The sequence below is a fragment of the Talpa europaea genome (genome assembly GCF_964194135.1).
Source record: "Talpa europaea genome assembly, chromosome: 15".
NCBI classification, from domain to species: Eukaryota; Metazoa; Chordata; class Mammalia; order Eulipotyphla; family Talpidae; genus Talpa; species Talpa europaea.
Window position 1 is genome coordinate 14,768,857 of NC_140083.1, and position 22,453 is coordinate 14,791,309.

The 22,453-nt window shown below is 44.5% G+C and overlaps 1 protein-coding gene across 17 annotated transcripts in view; it reads left to right on the forward strand.

Annotated features, from left to right (window-relative positions):
• Positions 1-22,453, forward strand: part of ANKS1B (ankyrin repeat and sterile alpha motif domain containing 1B) — a gene marked incomplete at both ends in the record, with an annotated part of 793,016 nt that overhangs the window by 759,769 nt on the left and 10,794 nt on the right. For all 17 annotated transcript variants that reach the window (XM_084256217.1, XM_084256227.1, XM_084256226.1 and 14 more), the window contains 3 exons: positions 6,329-6,340; positions 7,228-7,314; positions 13,134-13,271. In XM_084256217.1, the coding sequence (XP_084112343.1) occupies positions 6,329-6,340; positions 7,228-7,314; positions 13,134-13,271 (237 nt within the window). The remainder of the gene's footprint in view (positions 1-6,328; positions 6,341-7,227; positions 7,315-13,133; positions 13,272-22,453) is intronic.

The following is a 22,453-nucleotide window of genomic DNA, read 5'->3' on the forward strand; positions in this document are numbered from 1 at the left end:
ACCAACACACACACACACACACACACACTCACTCACAGTGGAACAGAGGAAGAAGGGAGCTCTCAAGGCCTCTTTTATAGCACATTCATCTCATTCATGAGGGCTCCACCTCCTAATCTAAGCACCTCCCAAAGTCCACCTCCTAGGAAAACCACATTGGTCATTAGGACTCAACTTAAGAATTTTGGGGTGACACATTCAGCCCACAGCACTTAATCCACAACTGAATCCACAACTCTAAGGATGAGGCCCAAGTCTGTTCTTTACCAAACCCTCCACATGATTCATATCCACTCAAAAGAATTTAATGTTTTCCAGAGGTGGGGGGCGGGATATGGAAGGCAGAAGGAATATTGGCATGGGTAGTTTGGTGGAGGGTGAGTGGAACATGTAGAGGAATGAAATGCAATCCCAAAATTAAAAAATAATAATAAAATTTGAGAACCACTGCTCTGGTCCATGGAGCACTCTATCAAGGTTGCTGTATCCACAGGCTGCCTGGTAGATTTATTTTCCTGCTGACTCTAGAAATCAGCAGGGCTAGAGGAATAGAGGGCACTGCTAGCTCCGTGAGGGACTTTGGCCAGAGTGTGGGAATTACCCTGGCAGAACAACAGCAGATTTTATGCCTGGGACTCCTGTGGGACCCTTCTGAATGCCCCCTAGGCTATTGTCTTTTCTTGCCACATGACCTTCATTGAATTCTGTCCCCCCTGCTTTTGTGCCAGGGTGCTTATGACCAGAAAAACCCTTGAGAGGTCACTTAGCTTCATTTCCCAGCCAAAGGACACTTCCCCCTAAGTCAGTAGTGGCAGGTGAGAGTCCAGACTATTTTTAAAGGTCTCCAGATGGCTTTAAACCTGCCCCTAGTAATCATTCTCCCCTCTCAAGTCTTTCCTTCTTATCTCAGTGCTTCCACTATGAGCTTGTTTCCTGCTTCTTAAATGAAGACCTAACCCTTCTCTTCTTGACACCGAAAATTTTTCCAGCTTTCACCACTTTATAGGGAGCGCTTGGTAGTGCGGTAATCACATCCAGGTCCTCCATGTTCTTCCCAGGCCTCATATCTGGGTCTTCCATTTTCTTTGCAGGCCTCCATGCTGGGCCCTGGGCACCAGGGCGGTCAGAGAAGTTTGCCCAACTACCCGTGCCTTGGCTGGCCAGCAAGGTGGTACTTCCTGATGAACCAGGCATCCTACTTGTTAGGACACCTTAACACACTTGCTGGTTCATTTAATAGTCATGGTTGCTACTTTGTACCTATGAAATACTGATACATAGCCATTTTTAAGCTGGATAAATGGCAACCTCACAGGACTCAACCCAAGACCATGTGCTAGAACAGTATGCAGCAGACAAATCTTTAAAAGATGTGGACCATCCTCAAGGAATTCCCCACGTAGTGGTGGAACATACCACCACCACCCCCAAATCCCACCCCCCAATGCCAAGGCAGTGGACAGGGAGAGAGAGTGACAGGTTCGCTGGCAGGAGGGATGGCAGGGGAGCCAAAGGAAAAATAGCTTCATTCCCCTTCAGGCACCCAGAAAGTGGTTTTTCAGATGGCTGATGTGTGATCTGTTTTTACTCTTAGAATCCCTCAATATAGCTAGTTTTGCTGCATCCTAAATCACCACAGTAGTGCTTAATTTGTGTTTTTAAATCCTTTGAAAATCACTTACGGGCTACCAAACCTAATTGTTTGATCCTATTTTAATTTCCAATTTCCTTGCTAAAACTGAGTATAAATAATTAAGCTCTGAAACTAAGGGAAATATTACATGGCAAAATTAATAGTTATGACTCAGCAGTGAGTAACTAGAAAGCATTCTCAGCGTAGCCATGTGTAGGTCAAAAATACACCATAAGTTGCACAGCAGTCGACCCTCTGGAGATCTGGTCCCCAGTCTGAGCTTAAATTACAGGGGAATTGATGGGGGTCGTGTGTGAATGAAGGACCAGGGCATCCTCTCCATGGACAGTCTTGCTCTTCTCCTTCTCTGAACTGATTAGGAGGCACAAATGATTCCTATTAAGATCATAAACATCCCCCCAGTCTCCGACTCAACATCACAGCTCACAGCTCACAGCTCAAGTGCTCCCGGTGGTGAGCCTCTTTGCTCTAACTCACAGTTGCAAAATCTTGCTCAGAGATCAGAGAGTCCCTGCAATCTGAGGAGGATTTTCTCATACTGTTGATTCTGCATTAGAAAATGAGAAGCTATTTTCAGGATCTGCTTTAAGCCAAAATGAAAGCACCCGTTGGTGATTTCTGACTTGATATAAGGAATCCAAACAGTTTATAATTTATAATTAAAAAGGAAGAGAAAGAGATTGCTATTTCTTTCCTTGGTGAATCAAAAGATCTTCTTTTCTGAAAGGGGTCTGAAAGTATTCAATTACTGTACCTATCCAGAACAACATATGAAATGAAGATTCCTGATCTATGTCATGTTTACAGATGAGAAAATCCAAGTGCTAAATATAAAGCTGGCTTTCGTTTGCAAATGCAAAAGTTGCATTTGATTTTAGGTTTCAGAAACTTAACATCTCTATGTAAATACTGTTTGTCTTTTGGAATAATAAAAGGATGATTGTCTTAACTTGGGAAAATGAACAAAATACAATTGAAGATTATTATAATGCTTTTAGCAGGAGAGCAAGATGCTGCAAAGGTTAAGTTCATTTGGGGCATTACCCATGAGCATTCACCCACTTGGATACCCAGATCTCCTCACTACTCATTATCAGTCCTATAAGGCTGGCATAGAAGAAAAAGGAATTTGCAGATTCTGGAAAACCTAGGAATTCCACAAAGAAGGTGGCGTAGGAAAAAAACAATGGCAAACAAAAGAAAACCATAGCGTAAGGTTAACACTGAGCATTTTACTGAGGAAATGGATCTGAAGCAGAGACTGCCGTGTCTGCAAATAAATACACTTTGAGTTTTAACCTACACATGAGAGGGTTTTAACTACACATAAACCCACCATGCATACCGCTGGGTCACCAAAACCGGTGCTGCCTGGGATCACACTCCTTGTAACTTGAGCAGTGATGTCCTTGTCCCCAGAGGAGAAAATGATACCCGCACCCTGAAGAGAAAATGGGGGGCCTTGGACTTCCTCTGGTTGGACTGAAGCTCTGTGCTCACATTTCGGTATCTGTAAAGCCTTCATGAAATGAAGTGAGGGCTTATTGGATTTCTCGCCTCCTTGATTAGCTTCCCTGAAGACTCCATATATTTGCCTCCTTTCTATGCATTTTCATCTTTCATTAAAATTATGTATGAAACGACCTCTTTGAAAGCTCCATCAAAGTGCAACATCAGAAAACCCCCTAAAAAGAATTTGGATTCTTATCTCTTACAGAAAGTTTAAATGCCTTAAAGGAAGAGCATTAACCTTGAAGAACCCCCATTGAGCCTTTTAACTCTGTGGCTGGCCAGGGTCCATCATCTTGACAGAGGGCTCAATGGGGAGAGAAGTATAGTTGGGGCTCTAGGTCAGAATCCGTGGCCACCCCAAAGCTGCCTTTCAGAGGCCTGTACACAGCCTACATCACTGACACCCCAGGGCTGCCTCCAATTAGGAAAGTCTTGGGATTCGTGAAAGAAAAAGGAATGATCATACTTTATCTTTTCTCCCTTGTTCAGCTCAGCCAAGTATATGATGTCCAATCTTTGTAGCAGGACAGAAGTCACCACTGATGCCTTCATTTCTAGCCCAGGGTTTGGGTCCTGATCATTCAGTATCCAGCCCTCCGCTCTGTCCCTGACATTCCCTGAACAGATCACTCTGGTTTTTTTCTGTTAGCTGCCACCATTCGAGTGTAGTCGCTCGATAAAATCAGCGACACTTTTCTAGTTGCTAAAGTAGCGCTCCTATGTGTGCCAGCCACTGTGCTAGGCATAGATTTTTAGGGTTTTTGGTCCTCGTGGCATCAGGTATTGTCCCCACCTTCTGAGTGATCCTCTCCCAGCCTTTTTTTTTAAGTAACCTTGGGTTATACCATTGTATGTTTCATATGTTCATGGTTGAGAATTAACATATGTCCATACTACAGGAAGCTCACCACTAAAAGTCCTCTATGATCATGCTCTCCAACCCCTCCCAACTCTGCTTCTAGTTCCTTCGGTGACTTTTCATTCTGCCCCACCCTTGAAGTAGTCACCTGGCCTGAGGGGTGTTTCTGAGCCCTCTTCTTGATCCTCTGCCTATCCCATCTCTTCAGCCACCCTCTCCCCTTTATGTGGATGGGTTTCCAAACCTGGTTCTTATTTCTAATTTCCTCCTGGACACCGCCAACTGATTTCAGACCAAGCGCATTCGAAAGAATTTCCATTATGTTTCTGCAAAAGCATATTCCCCTCTAGTATCCCTTATCTCAGTTAACGGCCTCTTCCTCTGTAACATCCCCCTGCTTACTCCTCTGCTAAAGTAGATCAGTCAGCAGAGCCTCTCAAGTCTCCCTTATTGGAGTTTGGCTTTCCCCTTCCATTCTCCAGCACCTCTACTTAGCTCAGGTGCTTAGGTTTTCTCATGTGAATTTCCACAACTTCCTGCCTCCCTGCGTACAGCCTCCAGGGTCCCACCCCATCGAGCCACCAGCATTATCTTTCGGTGACACAGCTCTATTGTGCCACTCCCTCCTACTCAAAAGCTTCCAGTGGATGCCCATTTGGATGCCCATTTGGGTACCATACCAGCTTCATCTCCCACCAGTTGCCTAAGCCCACCATATTATTTTTCATTCCCAGGCATATGTGTGTTGGTTCTGCCACCAAAATAGCCTCTTACATCTCCTGAAAATAGCCTCTTTCATCTCCTGAAAATTTTCTTAATCATATCCCACAGGAGGTGGGTGTGTGTTTAATGCAGAAATGACGATTTGCCCCCCCCCCCCCCCCCCCGTGTCATGCACACTAAGCCTCTCTCCCTGCCCTATTCCCTGGAGGCAGTTCATAGCTCAGTCTCATTTGTCAACACTGGTATCATGGGTGTTCTTTGCAGCCAGGTGTGGCTCGTGTGCCTCTTTCTCCTTCCCGTGGCAGACATCATTCCAGCCCTCTTCCCGCCGAGCCCAGACACAGGTTCCACAACACAGCAGTTCACACAGCCATTTCCAGCAGCTGCGGTTTGCACACTGTTGAGGTCTGTGTGACATCCCCGGAACTAAGCTGAATGTTTCCAACAATGAGCACAGTGGGCTGCCTAGTATAACTGTTCAATTATTGAATGAATGGCAAGTGGATTTTCCTTTTTTCTCTTTGGATTTCTCTTAATACCAAAGAAGATGTTAGTATTTTAATCTTATGTTAGCTGTATGTTTCTTCATATTACAGAGAAATCTGTCAAGGAGATGTATTCATGAGCAAGGCGATTTGTGGCAGTCCATTGTTGTACTTTGCAAAGAATTCTTCGCACCCACTTTCAGCCCACCAAACTCTCCACCTGTGCCTGGCACAGCCCTCTTTTATGGAATCCTGCCCGCTGCTCGGCCTTATAATCAGCATAATAATAACACTGCACGTTATTTCATCTAGCCTTTGATTTACCTTACACATTTTTATGACTTGGTTGGATATAGCATTAAAAAGATGAAAGTGTCTAACCTTACATTCCAGTTCCATAATGACTGTTTTTGGTAATGACAAAAGAAAACTAGAAAGTCTGGATAATTATAAAATGACTTAGGAGGCAATTCAAGAAGCCCTGCTTTGTTCTATACTGTATAAAGCACTTAATAACTATAAAATAGTAATACTCTTGGTAAACTACTTTCCTTCTTTGTAACAGGTATACAAACGATGTGTCAAAACAATCAGGATATTGTGAAATGCTTTTTCCATGGCTCAAGTGAAAGATGCAGTATAGTTATCTTTATTGAATTCAGTGAGTTTCCTCTACTCTGTCCAATTAAAAGCCTTCTTTAATTCTGGTCACAATTCAGAGTATAAAAATGGAAAATTGAGTAATATAAATGAAGAAATCAAGGAAGTTCATATTTTTTCCTGACTCTCTTAATATACATAAGACAGCTGGCTGTGGAATGCACAGAGCGGAAGGTTCTTTCGTGTCAATCATGAGATTGTGCAATGCAGTAAACAGAAAGAAGAGGAAACAGAAAAAGGACAGGATCTGTAAAAGCCTGCAGCAATTTCTAAAATAACAATTTCACTGAATCTACATCTCTCTGTAAAGCCTGTTTTCCGTTTGCTTTTTAATGAATGTATACTGGTGGGAATTATGGAAATCATTACCTCTCACCTTTTTATGTATTTTCTCTCCTCTTATGTTCGCACCTGTCTTATCTGGAAATGCATCAGGCTAACTGTCAGGTAGGTTCTTCTTGGCATTTAGTGTGATTAGTAGGAGTATCCATAGTGGGAAACGAAGTAAACAGACTCTTGGTGACCTGTGATGAATGACAAAACTAAATAGAAAAGGCATATCCTAAATTATGGGGGAACTTTTTGCAGATGCATAAAAACTAGAGAAGCTGCAAACTCTGAGCACATTACGCTGGTGTGAACATATATCATAAGAACTTCGCCTGGGGGAATATAGCAGCTCTCAATGATAAACTAGGTTACCTGGACTGCCCAAATTTGCTGTGGCTCCGAACACAGACTGCTCCCGGAGGGCTTCATTGTTACAGATTGGTCCTGTATCCTAGGTCGTCACAAGAGATTCTGCTATATATATAATACCAGTTTTTACAGATTTGTCTGGGTTCAAGAAAAATTCACAACAATGTATTTTAAACCCCTATTTTAAGTATGTATCGAGGCACACCTTGTGTCCTGCAGGAAGAGGACAACTAGCAAGAAAGGGGAGAATGGTGGTCTATGTTTGTGGATGCTGAACTCACCTTTGGAGTTAAATTGGAGCTGATTTAGCTCTAGTCAAGGAGAGGTTGCTGGGGATTGCAGAGGGAGACAGAGCTGTTCGTTTCTCCCTTGGGTGTCAGGGGAAAGTATTCCTTCACCCAGATGAAGCAGGAAAATAACCTCTTTTTAGCTCCTCAAGTGCAAGACAGATATTTTATATGTCCAAGCCATGGCTAAGCCCAAGAGAAAAGAGACATACATTTAAATTAGAGTGTTGTGTGTGTGTGCACGCGTGTTGTTGTTCAACTCATTTCTATCTTTCAAGAGGAAAAATTATGTGCTTTAGTTGCCATGCAACACACACTGCTCTAACAGCTTTCTAATTTTAATTTCAGAAGTCTACAGAGCAAATGAAGAAGGTCCCTACTATTATTCTATCAGTCTCTTATAAAGGAGTCAAGTTTATTGATGCAACAAATAAGGTGGGTACTGCACCTCTCTGGTTCTGATGCCAGATACAGTGCTGTGGATATGATCTAAAATTCTTAGCTTCTCATCCTGCCCAACATCCTCCAATACAATCACTCCTCACCCCCACCTTCATGATCCTTAGACACAACTGTAGACATATCCCCACTACCCCCACCCCAGACACAAACACTCATACATACATGCAGAAAGGCACATTGCATTTGAGGGACTTGACCTAGAATTTCTACGCATATTTTGCTTTCTCTTTTCCATGGTGCCTTCTCTAATAGTTCAGGGCCATATCCCTTTGGATATAGAGAATGTTAAAGTGGGGATGGGGGTGGATCATGTATTGAATGAAAATACAGCAATATTCCTCCATGAGAGGGAAGGTCACTGAGTAAAGGGCTAGGACATTTGCTTCCACTTCTCTGGAGAAGGGTATGTCCTTTCTTTTGCTATGTGTAATAAGTACCTGACACAAGGAACCCATTCTCTAACTTTCATAATGGCATTTAATTTCATGATTGCATTTCATTCTCAACTACTGAGATGGAAGCGAGCTTAGCAACCATATTGTTTGCTTAAGGGACACAGTCCAAAAAGAAGTTCCGATTGTGCTGTGACCCTGCAGTGACTTTGTTCTTACGGTGGGAAGAGTTTGTGGGTTCCAAGGTCAAGTCTGAACAAATGGACTGCATTTTACTTAAAAAGTGTCCTCAGATTTCTCTCTCGATGAAGATGACAGTGCGTTGCTGGACTAGAATGCTTGGCGTGCCCACACTCACTTTCCCAAGCCCAAGCTGATCAGTTCCTCCTCCCAGAACCCCCAGATGTCCATGTGTTTCATTCTTACATCCTTCCAAATGATGAAGTGTGGGAAGGGGTGAGGTGGTGCCTGCTGATGAAAACTATTTGTTTTCTGGGTTACTCACCCATATCACCCCCCTGAACCCACTCCATTTTGGAAAGAGGGAGCAGAAAGTCATGAAACAGTGGACTTAAACAACGGTGATTGAGAGTCAGGGCAACTGGATTCCAGTATTAGGGGAAGTGCTGGCAGTGCTGGCTGCTGATAGACCGAGCACATTCAGAGTCAGATGCCTTGTGCAGAATGGTAGTTTCGACTCTGCGATATATCCTTGACAATTGTGAGATTCCAATTGTTGAGACTCTAATCAGAAAAATCCCACGTAATTGGCTTTTTTATTTCTTGGATTCAGCTTTAATAAATGATCCATAAACTTACCTTATCCTTAAATTCCAGTCAGTTGTTTTAAAAATTTCCAAAACTTTGTGGAATGCTAGTTGAAGATGCCATTGCTATAACAATGTCTAAACTTCAAGAAAGATGTGGCATTTGTATTTTTTTCTAAACCCACAGCAATTGTCTCCACCCCTTTTGCATTTGAAATCCATGAACAATGTATTTTCCGTGTACGAGTTTGGCACACTCTTACACTGACAGCTTGGGTTCTGACAATTTCTAAACAAGTGGCATTTGCCCTGAGATGTTGCCAGTCTTCAGGCTGTCATTCCATGGAGCTGGTGGTGTGGCCGGATGCATCTGTATGAAAAACATCCTCTCTAACCCACTCTCCACACTCAGAGGAATGCGAGAGCTCTGTCGGTTGTGTTGCATTTTGCCTACACACACAGTTGATCTCCTGGACCCTGAAGAGATATTTCAGTTACCAATAATCAGATGAGTTCTCTCTGGACTCTGCTCCCTGATGACTATTCTTTGATCATATAAGTACCCAGTGATAGGCAGAAGATCATTCTGTGTGAATAAAGACACTAAAGAAAGCCAGCTTAGCCTTCAAGTTCCTGCAGCGCAGAATGAGCATATTCTCAAAATCTAAGAGTAAAGGTAAAGTGCACGTGTTGGCGGCAAGGAAAGCAACCCCGCTGTGACTGTGTGGCAACACATGCCTGGCATCACTAGGGACATTGATTTCAACTGGTTAAGCACCATATCCTGGTGTGTTGGAATGTAACTGATTTACCCCAGTCTGCAATGGATGAGGAAAGAGTGGGTGTCTCAGGGTGATAGTCTGGTAGTTGCTGTGTGAGACGCCATAGAGAATTGCATGAGAAAAGCAAAAGAAAGAAATCCTATAAAGCTACATTTGTGGAGCTTGGCAGAGAAGGCTGAGGAACACTACCCCCAGCAGAGATGAAAGACTGGGATCCCAAGGCATGAAGGAGCTATTGTTGATGCCCTCACACACCTAGACTCTAGCAGTGCTGTGGTGGCATCTTTGTAGGTATGTTGCTCTGTACTAAAGAGAGCAACCAAGCTTCTGTTAAAGATTTATTTTATTTATTTATGCATACAAGAACTGGGGTTCAGGCCAGAGGTGCAGGGGTGAGAGGATTCACCAGAGACAGAATGGGGAGCAGAACAGGCAGATCTACTGAAATACACTGCTGAGGGGAGCAGCGGGGAAACAGGAGAGGTCTACTGTGTCATGTGGTTAGCTCCCTGGCTGGGGATCAAACTCATGCTGCAGTGGCTGGCGATAGCTTGATAGCGCTGAGACTTTAACCCCTGCTCAACCAGGGAGGCCCCCAACCTTTTCCAATAAAACACATGTTAATAAAGGAGCAGATTAATAAAGCCAGAGTTCTGCTTTCTGTTTGTACCAGAAAGTTCTCCCAGAGAAGTGTTGTCATTTTATTTGAAGTGAAGGACTTGGGAAGTGTAGACATATTGAAGACTTCAGGTTGAAGTCTTACTACTAGTCACTAAGCATGTAACCAGGCTCAACCAAAAGTCACATGGTAATAATCAGCTAGGTTGTTTTCTTTGTACTTGCTTCTCAACGGTGCTGTCCTCACTGGTGCATCTCTCTAACCCTGCCCTGCTGAGACAGAGGCTGCATGATCAGGCAGAATAACTCGGAGCCTTCCTTAGGTGACTGCCCCGCAGTCACACAGCCAGTTGGTGATGCAGAAAGACTAAGACTTGACTTTCCCACTTCCTCAACCGGCATCCAGAGCTACCTTCCGCGCGTCTGAAATGCAGTGGATGATTACATGTTAATTACTCTTCTGTTCTTATTAGTCCCCAACAGACTCTTGAAGGACCCTCCAGCAAAGCATGTCTTTCCTTTTATTTTAATAAATAAATGGCTTTGACTGAGTTCATGGGGAAAGGTTAGGTATGCCTCATTATAACGTCATAAACTAATTGCCTAGCAACTTAGGAAACCAATCAAATTACTAAACCTGCCTGAAGAAAGAGGAAGAAAATCCTCTTGAGTTAGAAATGGACTTAGTACTAAAACAGCGTAGATAAAGCAGAGTTTTCTGTACACGCATAGCCAGGGGTAGCTGTGGATGGCGACCACCCCCTGGGTCTGTGACCCTCTAGTGACAAAGCCAAGGGGGATCAGCAGGGTCTCCCAAGAGATGCCTCGGTCCCCAGAGACAGCACTGGCCTGCGGGCAGCTTGCATTTTGCCCTCCTGCACTGACCCCATCTCAGTTTTCTTCTCCGGCTAAATTAGGCGTGACCCAGCACCAGGCATTGTTTGTTATTGTTGTCATAGGAATGCCAGCTTCACACAGGGATGATGCTAATTCTTAGGCACAAAATAATTTGGTACATTTGACTAAACAAGTGCCTGTTATTTTGATAGCACGTACTTCATCGAAGAAACTCACAGTCAAATGAAGAGCCCATTAAGCATCTGTCATCAGCACCGGCCTCTCGACAGGCCGCACCCCTCCCCACCGCTCCCCCCCCACCCCCCGCTCTTGCCCTTGGTCTTGGGAGGCCTCTCTGAATGGATACTTCATTCTCTTACTCAGAAATGGCTGGTGGGGGGCCTCCCCAGTGGCACAGTGGGTTGAGTGCAGCACTGTGAAGCTGTCCACAGCCTCTGCAGTGCAGGTTCAATTCCCGCCAGCCAGGGAGATACCCACATGGCGCGGTAGACCTCTCCTGTCACACCCACTGCTCCCCTCAGTTGTGTGTTTCAGTCTATCTGCCTGTTCTGCTCCCCACTCTGTCTCTGGTGAATCTTCTCATCTCCCCACATCTCTCCTGGCCTATACCCCAGCTCTTGTATGCCAAAGGGAATTCAGACCTGCCACTGTAACACTAAAAGTTGATCTACCTTATGCTAGTAAAGGATCTCAAGAACACAAAATGCCAATTTAGTTAGAAGTTGAGCCGGTGCTTTCTTTGCCTGTAACAGTGGATCCTGGACAGGTGAGACCCAATCCAGAGTTTCACAAGTCACTGGCAGCCCCCAATTAAAATGAGGATAGAGACACTCAGCACCCACTAACGTGGCATCTCTAAACACCATGTAGATCTTTATTTTAAAATTCATTCTAAGACTCAATTACTCCCCAATTCAGTTCTCTACTGAAGAAATGCTAGACCAGTGCCAGAAGAGGATCATGACCTATTCTGAAACTGTCTCCTGCAATAGGATGCTCCTTGTTTGTGGTTTGCCCATTTCAAATAATTTGGATAATTTTTTGACAGTCTTGGGTGTCGTGTCAATAAACAGGTCCACACTGAAGAATGCCTTAATTTAATTTTCTTTATGTGTTAATTCTTTAATTGCTTCCCAGCCACACAGCTCAGGAGAGTGGGGGTGAGAAGTGCTTGCTGGGGGTGCTGGCAGGGAAGGGCATTTCATAATCACTTTCAGGCATTGACGGGTGTTTGCAGAACATCATATTGCTGACAGGTTATTTAAGACTGTGCAATTAAAAAGTAATTAGGATAACTAAGGCATCAAGGGTTTTAGATCTATGACAACTGCAAAAAACATAAATGGGATATTATAAGATAAAAAATGATCACACAATTCTGTGAAAGTTTTTGCTTTTCAGTACACCTAGGCGTCAAAAGAAGTTTCTAGCAGGATTTGCAGCCAAAATGAGGCTCTGTGGTTATTTTATGCTTTGGGACAAAAATGTTACTTAAACCTTTCCTCTCTTATCTCCCACCAGTTATTCTTGGAGGCAGGTTGGGATGGTAGGGCTGGCAGGGAGAAGGCTCAAAGAAATTCTAGAGAGAAAAAGTGACAAAATTATGTGAAATCAGTGAAAAATGATGAGTGGTTTTGCAGTGTTTTTGAAAAAACCTGAGTTCTGCAGCTGGCACCCCCAAATTTCAGCCCCGGCTGTACCAGCTGCCCTGTGTATGGCACTTGCAGGTCCCCCAGTGCAAGAAGATGGTGATTAGTGCCGCACCCACTCAAAACTGTGCAAGCTGAGGACAGTAATGGAGCCCCCCTGTCAATCAATGCACACAAGGCCCAAACTTCCTGCATCCCACCCCCCATCTTAACCTCCACTGAGCCATCAAGAGTGCGCCTGGGTGCTCCCCGCTGCCTGCTGTCCTCTGTACCTGCCTTTGGTCCAGGGAGGAGGACTGGTGCCAAGACAGCGGGCAACACCACCCAAGGGACCTGGAGACCCCCTGGGTCAGAGAACCTCCCACTAGTCAGGCTTAGCAGGAGGCAGCACTATTTACAGGTGGATGCGGGGAATGGAAACAATAAAATGCTAGTAATTACTGTGTTTTTTAAAAAGTGTCTGCCACCCAGATTGCTGCTTTGTGCAGCACCTGGTGAGAACCAATGCTCCAGGATATAACTATTTTGGGTTGTTTTTGATGAAAACATTCCTTCCAGAGCTAGTGTAATTTGCCTACACATAATGCATCTAATCACTTTGAAAGTTGCCTGGCCTAGAACATTCTAGAAAGTGAAAAAGCAGCTCTTTCTCTGGTCACTTGCTTTGGCCCTAAAATATGCTGGTTTGCAAAGGAAAACAATGGTCATTTATGTCATTTCTTCCAGAACATAATTGCCGAGCATGAAATTCGTAATATCTCCTGTGCTGCCCAGGATCCAGAAGACCTCTCTACCTTTGCATATATCACAAAAGATTTGAAGTCCAATCACCACTACTGTCACGTGTTTACTGCCTTTGATGTGGTAAGTAACTACCCTCTTTATACAGACTCAACATTTCCCCAATGGTACCTGGACTTTATGGAAAGTCCAACTTGCAATTAAGGTACAACTTGGCTTGTTTACTAAGTATGAAGGTATTTTGCAGACTCAGCTTTTCTGAACTCTTGCTGTATTTTCACTCTCCTGGTATCTCAACCGTCATTATTTCAACTACTGCCATCACTTTGCAGGCTTGATGAATTCCTTTCTTTCTCCGGTACCAAAATACAGTCAATGTCTTCCAGCCTCCATTTCCTTCATTGTGTCTATGGGTTTTTCTGGTAGCTATTCCCAAGTACTAGGGTATAATGGTCTCTGTTTGGAAGAAAAACAAATTTTTGTGCCTTGTACAGCATTTGTGGTTTCCTATATTTTAGTAGTAATCAAATTGGGCACCTACAAATAGTAATTGAAAAAAACAAGGTTTGAACCATTTGCTTATTCAGAAATTCATAGTCTTACATTGTTCTTCAGTTTAAACACCAGCCCCTATATTACGAACTTGAACAATGAAAGCAGTTTTTTAAAATGATGCCTTTAAGATAACTCCTTTAGGATATCTATATAGAGATAAGGAGAGTTCCAGATAGATATAGCCCCAAGATGACACAAATCTGTGGAGGAAATCTCTAATATAGAACATTGGCCATTCTGCCTTTGAAACTGACAGAGCAGATATGGTTGTAACCGTGAAATAATTTGTAACCAAAAGAATTCTGAAATGTCACTTTAATTTGAGAATTCTGTTCGATGTGTTGGAAATACACATATTTTAAAAATTACACAAAAATGGCAGTACTCTTGGGCGGCCAGCTCACATTCCTGTATCACAGGTAAGACTGCCTGAAGCAGTAGTTGGTCTTTCTTACTTCTGGCAAACACCCATGGGCTGAGGTTCACCATCCTGCAAAGTGTACACCCTCCTCAGGTGTGCTGGGAAGTCTCGGGCCCAGCACTGTTTGTATCATGCTACCTGTGACTCATCCCTTTCCTTTTTTGAAGATCGTAAACAGGAAAGATATACCCTTATGTGGGTATATCGCTTCTAAATGCTGTTTTCATTGCATGTCAGAGTTCATATTCTGCTACATTTCAGGGTGAATTCCAGCCTTGAGTACTGCAGCATCTCTAAGCAGGTTTTGAAAGAAGGAATATCATTTCCTTCTCTTGAGTAGCCAACATGTTATGTACATTTAAGCTAAAAGGGACAGCCTGGGGCCATTTGTGCTCATGAGCTTTTGAGCTCTGTGTGTGCGATCCCAGAATACCGAGGTGAGGCATGAGTGGACAGTCCACGTTTTAATTGTATGGTTGACATGTTATGTGCCTGATATGGCTGGACAACGTGTGGAGAGTTGTTTCCTCTTGATCTTTTCATCCAGATGTTTGATTTCATGAAGACTTTTGCTTAGATTCTGGATTCTGGTATCTACTCCAGGGGATTTTCATCTTATGCCCCAAATCTGCCATTTTAATCCTCTCTGGGTGAGCAGTTAATAGAACCCCCAAAATAGTAACAAAGGCCACCCGCCTCAACCTGGGCCTTTGAGCCATTTTGAGATGCAACCAGCTTTGCTTGCACTGAAAAAAGCCTTGTGGGCATAGATTTTGTATTTTTATGTAGGACAGTTCAATATTCAGTGCTGTCTTGAAGCTTTAAAATTCTCTTGACATGAGTCAGTCCCCTGGGCTGCCCAAATGGCAAGAAAAGAAACAAAAGAGTGACAAATGCACACTCAGTCTCTTAGTTGCTCTATATGAGGACATAAACATTTTTAATTGCAAAATTATTGCCACTTTGACTTTACAGACCTGAGAACATGCAATGTTTTTCATGAATAGCTGTATCATCAAGAAAACATGGTGATACTTGAATGTCTCCAGATGATAGGGAGGTAGATTGGAAATGTGGAGCATTTCCATATAGAAACCCCAGGGTCCGGAAAAGGCCCATGTCTCCTGCATGCTTCATTATTATAATAGGACATTGCCCAGTGTTTAATGAACCCAAGTTCATTTGGCTACAGTAGCCTTTTGGGGAGAGCACCTCTCCATATTTTCCATTTGGGATGATAGAAGATGAACATAAAAAGACTAGAGTGGGGCCTCCCTGGTGGTGCAACGGGTTGAGTGCAGCACTGTGAAGCTGTCCGCATCCTTTGGGCACCGGTTCGATTCCTGGCTGGCCAGGGAGATTCCCACATGGTGCGGCAGACCTCTCCTGCCTCGCCCGCTGCTCCCCTCAGCAGTGTATTTTGTCAGCCTGCCTGTTCTGTTCCCCGCTCTGTCTCTGGTGAATCCTCTCACCCTCCCGCACCTCTGGCCTGTACACCAGCTATTGCATAAAAATAAATAAATCTTTTAAAAAAAAAAAAAAGACTAGAATGTCCCCACCCCAAAAGCCAATATCTGCCAGCCAGCGATTGCTAGACCTATCCTGTGTTCTAGACTTGCCATGGTGGAGTGATTTCTGCTCATATCTTCAACTTGCTCATCCCAGGACACATCTCACTCTCTGTAGCACAACAAGCTCCCCAGACTCCACCTTCCAGGTAGTGATAACTTGGGGGAAGGTTGGTGCAGTGGGACCTACATAGGTAAAAGAGACCCATAACCAGGGTCATTGGAAACTGGTCTATTATCTATTATCCACTCGTGAGTTTGGATTTCTATGTAATAGAATTGAAACAGGAAGACCTCAATGCATTCCTTGTGGGAGCATCAGAGTTATTTTAAAAATCTGGGAAGGATCTCATTCAGTCATTCTAAAACATGAAAGAAGTATTTCTTTTTTGTAATTAACATTGAAAGCCATGACTGTTGCTAGACCCTTGCTAATTCTCACTTCTTCAGAAAGAACATGTTTCAGTCTTCGGTATTTTTAACCATGCTCATTTTTCTCTTACTTGCAACTCCCGAATTCTGTAACCTTCAGTGAGTGGCATGTGGGGTGCCTGGCCTTAGGAACAGGGAGAGTGGCAAGCTTGATACTGGTGGGCAGTGCTCATAGGAGACAGCTCCTCTTGCCTGCGCTCTCCTGGCTGAATGGGGGCTGTGAGAGGTTCTAAGCTGGAGAAGCAGAAGTGACAAGGGCAGGAAAGCATGGTCAGTGGACAGCGTGACCATTTCATAAGCCTCCACCATCAGTGCCTGCCAGTAAGGTCAGGCCCAGAGAAGGAACACAAGGCCACCCTTGCTGCCACATCAGCTTCTGATAGTGACTCTGCTACGAGTTTCTTTTTATTCGTAGTAGTAATTTACAAAACTACCTAAATTTGGGGGTTACACCTTCACCTCTCTGTGTGGATAAGCCCTGGTTTTCTTGTCCATCTAATGAAACTGATATTCCTGAGTCCTTTGCTTTTTATCTTATTTTTCCTAGTTTCATTGAGATACATTTTGACATATAAAGTGGGATCGGTTTTAATAGATCCCACTTTTTAATCGGTTTTAATAGTGCATAATAGAACGATGTGATAGATATGTGCATGGTGAAATGATCCCATAATAAAGTTAGTTAATATCCATCTCCTCATAGATCTATAAATGCTTTTCCTTGTACTGAGAATGTTAAGATTGACCATCCGAGCAAACTTTCAGATGTGCAATACGAGATACTGTTAACTATAGTTGCCGTGCTATGAACCACACCCCAGGATTTACTAACTTATAACTGGATGTCTGTACCTTTGGACCACCTTCGCCCACCTTGTCCTGTCTCAAACCCTGAGCTGATGTCACAGTGTGGTTTAAGGGTCCTGACTTGTGTTGCAGAGACTCTCCCTGCAAAAGAACTTCTGTTGTTGTTGATCTTCATTGACCTCTGACAACTAAATTAATATTTTTTTAATTTCATTTATTTTATACATACAAGAACTGGGGTACAGGCCAGAGGTGTGGGAGGGTGAGAGGATTCATCTGAGACAGAGTGGGGAGCAGAACAGGTAGAATGACTGAAATACACTGCTGAGGGGAGCAGCAGGCGAGTCAGGAGAGGTCTGCTGCGCCATGTGGGTAGCTCCCTGGCTGGGGTTCGAACTCATGCTGCAGAGGCTGCACACAGCTTCACAGTGCTGTGCTTAACCACCTGTGCCACCAGGGAGGCCCTAAATTAATATCATATATGTAACTCAGTGGTCTCAGGCTGGTTCTCTTTTTATTCCATCTGAAAAGAGCCCACAACCTATTTGGCTATAAAAACCGGAGGGGGTGGTGGGAAGGCAATAGGAAAAAATGTGAAAGTTTATGGAGTCCTTAAGAGAGGATCTTAACGCTTCCCCTGGGTCCCACTTCCCAAGCAGCAACCTGCATGCGCAGGAGAAGCTGGGCTTGGCCAGGGCAGCAGCTGAAATGCATCAGTTGCCTTCAGTGGAGGATCCTGCTCCTGAGAACAAGATGGACTAGAAAGCAGCACTCCCAGCCCTGTAGCCCTTCTAAACTAGTACCTGCCCACCTCCCACCAAAAAAAAAGGATAATATTGCTGGTTGCATTTATACTTACCTCCTCTCCGTTGACATAAATGGTTGAGAATTAGCCAAGCCATAAAGGCAGAGGCGGGTGGATATTCAGAGAATGGAAGTTACTCTCCCAGTGCTATTTTTGGGGCGTGGGGAGAATGGATTATCAGAGTTATCCAGGCCTTACATGGATTCCGCTTTTTGGGAAGTCAGAAAGTAAGCATGCTGAAACGCTTTTCACAGACTGTTTCCCAGCATTCGCACCTGCATTTATTTTAGTCCCCACCCAAGTAGCTAAAAAATCAAATGTCATGTCTAGGGGTGTGACCTTTCAAATCGGCCTGGTTTTGAATCCCAGGTCAGCATTTCTTGGCTTCATCCTTTGGACAAGAATGCCACGCATCTTCATTTTGCTTTTCTGTAAAACAGAGTTCACAAGAATAGCAGCACCCACAGATAGTGTGCGGGTGAGATGAGGGCGCACAGGTCTCCAGCACGCAGCCTCGGTCCATCTACTGCTGAGCAGGGAGGGTAGTGGTCACGGCGTTGGCCGTGTTCCCTCTTGTTGTCAGAACCTGTGAGAGGGATTGCGGCTTATGACCTGTGTTTGCTGCAGCAGCCTTCTGCACCTGAGGGAAGAAGTCAGATCTGCATAAAATATGCTTATTGGGGTCCACCACGACTCAGGTTCCTGCTCTCTGGGACCTCATAGTTCAGCAGAAGTAGGGACTTAAACAGAGTCACAATAAAATCATATCCGTGCGGCCTTGGAGTAGCTCCAGCACCCAGCAGGGCCAGGTCTCCCGGAGGAGGGGTGCTCGGGCTGGAAGCGGAGTGTTTAGTTTGTGTGCACATGTGGTAAGTTGGAGGCCTGACAGCTCATTAATTCACTTCAGAAGAAAGAGCTCAGGGTGTTCTGTAAGCATCTGCATTAAGCAAAGAAAAAGTCGTTTATAGTAACTGTTTCCTAAGCCAAGGAAATGGACTTGTTTCACACGAGAAAGATTTTTCAGCCACAGGGGTTAAAATAAAAAGGGTTTGAACTGGGGAAGGGCCCCTTTTCGGAGGCACTTAGTGGAGTTAGTGAAGGGTTTGCAAGAGTCCACTGGGGACTTTTGCTTTTGGAGTGGGGAGAGGCTGGAACCCAGCAGATCTCTCTGCTGCACACCTTTCCCTAATTCCTGCCAAGTGAAGGGATTAAAATGAGTCTGTTTTCAGTCTTCTGGTAGGCAAGAGCCCCCCACCGGGTGGGTATGAGAAGCTACTCCCAGGGTCCTCTGTAAGCCATGGTTTCATGAGGACAGACCATGGAGTGCCAGTGCAAGATCCCCATAGACAACCTGGAATTTTTTTTTTTAAAGATTAGGATTTTTTTTTTAAGATTTATTTATTCATGCATACAAGAACTGGGGTACAGGCCAGATGTGCAGGAGGGTGAGAGGATTCACCAGAGACAGAGCGGAGAACAGAACAGGCAGACTGACGAAATACAGAGGAGGGGAGCTCTGAGGGGAGCAGCCGGGGTGGCAGGAGAGGTCTGCCGCGCCACGTGGGATTCTCGCCTGCCAGCCACAATCGAACCCACACTGCAGAGGCTGCGGACAGCTTCACAGCGCGGCGCTCAACAACTGCGCCACCAGGAGAGGCCCTGGAATTTTTTTTTTTTTTTAAGCCAGCCAGAGCTTAGCAAGCAGGGTCCAGCCTCCTGCCTTAGTCTTTCGTTGAGCTGATGTGCAGTCATGGACTTGGGGTGAGGCTGTCAAGCCTGCCTAATGATGGTAGAATGTGCTGCTACCTTTAAAAATCCACTTTTGAAAACTTTCATGGCCTGCAGAAAGCATTCGTGATTTAATGTGGCCCTAAAAAAGAAAACTTATAAAACCACACATAAAGTTTGATTCTGATTTACTTTGTAAATTCTCATATAAATAGTCATATAGCCTATAAAAGGTTTGTATATAAACACATTAAAAAGAAAATACACCAAAATGGAACAGTGGCTATAATCCAGCAGTGGAATTTCACAGACAATATTTTCTTATGTCTGTATTTTCAAAATTATATGCATGTACCCCTAGTGTACTTAGGCAAACAGATTAAGTTCCTGATTCTTTTAGCGAGCTGAAACTAGCCCTAAAGACGCTCTCTGAATTTTGACCTGCTGGATCAGGCAGACATCTTTAGCAGCATACCTGCATATTTATTTCTAAATTCTGAAGACCTGTAATTGGGCAGTATTCATTTCTTTAAATATAATCTATCAAGATTAATTTCTGCCTGGTACTTGAAAGAACTAACTATAGGTAGAGCTAAAGAGATGTCAATGAATTCTGTGAATATGCCCAGAATATTCTCAGTTATTTTTGCCTCAAGACGTGGGTGAAGCAAGTTGTAGACGAAGCTTACCCCAGGTCTTAAAAAACTAAAGTACAAGCAAAATACCACCAAAAGAGAAATGTGGCTCCTTTCTGGAGACCCCTTTGAGGACCTAGATCAAAGTATTTTCCTTTGTCCTTTGGGCCCCAGTGCCATTGCCTGCCTTTGTTTTCCATTCATTAATCTAGATCTGCCTCTGGAAGAGAAGGCAGAAGGAAAGAATTGCCCTGGCAATCCATACTCACCCTTATCTTACCTTTAAGGTACAAGTCGTCTTATTTTATCTATCAGTCCTTTCATTTTTTTTTTCAATTCATCCAACACATATTCATTGACCATCTAACATAACCTAAGCACTAAGGATAAAAGTCAAATGTGACTAGAGCCCTCAAGGAGTTCAGTCAGCTGAGAGAGCTGGACTTAAAAAGAGAAAGACCAGATGCGCGCCATGTAGTAAACAGAGCTGTGGGGCCTCCCCTGGTGGCCCAGGCGGTTGAGTGCAGCACTGCAATGTTTCCCACAGCTTCTGTAGCACTGGCTCGATCCCAGACAGCCAGCAAGGGTCCTACAGGGTGCGGCAGACCTCTCCTGTCTCTCCCACTGCTCCCCTCAGCAGTGTATTTCGTCAGTCTGCCTGTTCTGTTCCCCGCTCTGTTTCCGGTGAATCTTCTTACCCTCCCGCAATCTGGCCTGTACCCCAGTTCTTGTATAAATAAATACATCTTTAAAAAATAAATAAATAAATAAATAAACAGAGCTGTGTCGGGAGCTGTGGGACTTAGCCTGGGGGCCAGGAAAGGCAATTCAGAGCAGGTGCCTGAGGTGTGCCCTCAAAGCTGAGTCTTAACTCACCACGCAAAGGTGGGTGATAGGGAAGGTATGTGCCAAAAACAAAAGCCTTTTTATAAAAGACAAAATGGCCTTTTAGAATATCTTTTGGGGGTGATTATTGGCATAAGAACATCCTCAGAGGTGAACCATTCCCTTTGCACTTGCTCCTCTGAGCCCTGGCTGGTGGGTATCCAGCCCTTTGGGTAACAGGTTGCTACTTAAAATAGCACCAACGGGCTCTGCATACATTTCTAGTTGGCTGCGTCAAAGACAGCACATCCCATCAGAGAAAGCCTGGAGCTGTCAGGGTGGAAAGGGACAGAAAGGCCACCTGCACCTGGACCAGGCCCTCTTCTCTGTGACTATTTTGGTGCCCTCTTTGTGGTGATGTTACAGAGCAACCCCGCTCTAAAATGGGTTGCCTGACTGTCAGTCCTCACCCACGCGCTTAAAAGGGATTTACACTGCAGGCACATACAAAAGGTTAACAAAAGGTTTATTTACAAGGAAAGGGGAATGAGGAAATGTACAACTCAGGGAGAAAAGAGGGAGATAAAGTTTTAAATGTGTCCTACCCGGTCCCTGACCTGGAATCCCAGGTGACCCACCAAGACCAAACCTGCCTGGCCAAGAGCATGAGCCAAGTGTCCGAGACCCCACTCACGTGGCTGGTTATAAACACAAGCAAAGAAAATGGCTGCATAACTCCGCCCTTAGGTCCTCACAACCTCCCTTTGGGGATCCTGGGATTTGTAGTTCCCAATGTCTTGATGGAGTGGGGTGGCATCCACAAAGCCTGTATGGAGTTTGCTCAGGACATCCTTTCCCCCTAACAGTGTGACTTCTGCCCACACTGGGAAGTGCCTCCACCAACCCCAGAGACCAGGCTAGTCAGGTCTGTTTTTTTAACTCTATGGCACCAACACATTGTTACTTCATTTCTTTTTTTTTTTTAGATTGATTTATTTATGCATAGAAGAACTGGGGTACAGGTCAGAGGTGTGGGAGGGTGGTGAGAGGATTCACCAGAGACCTAGTGGAGAGCAGAACAGGTAGATGTACTGAAGTACACTGCTGAGGGGAGCAGCGGGCGAGTCAGGAGAGGTCTGCTGTGCCATGTGGGAAGCTCCCTGGCTGGGGATTGAACTCGTGCTGTAGCAGCTGCAGACAGCTTTGTAGGTTGCATCTTAACCCCTTGTACCACCAGGGAGGCCCTGTTCCTTCATTTCTAATGCAAAGAGCTGCTAGACAGAGTCAGGTCAGAGTGGTCCACCCGTGAACAGCAGCCTCCAGCCTGCGCCAGGGGGCCCTCATCCCTGGTGGCATCCTCTCCCATCTCAGCTCACCTCCTTGTTTATCATTTGCACCAGATAGTGGAGGCTTGGGTTGGACGTATCTCGTCCGCCATTTTGACAGTGATGGGTTAAATTTAATCTCAAGTAAATGTTTACCTGAACAAATGGACACTATACCTGCTTCCTACAGGACTAGGTGTGATA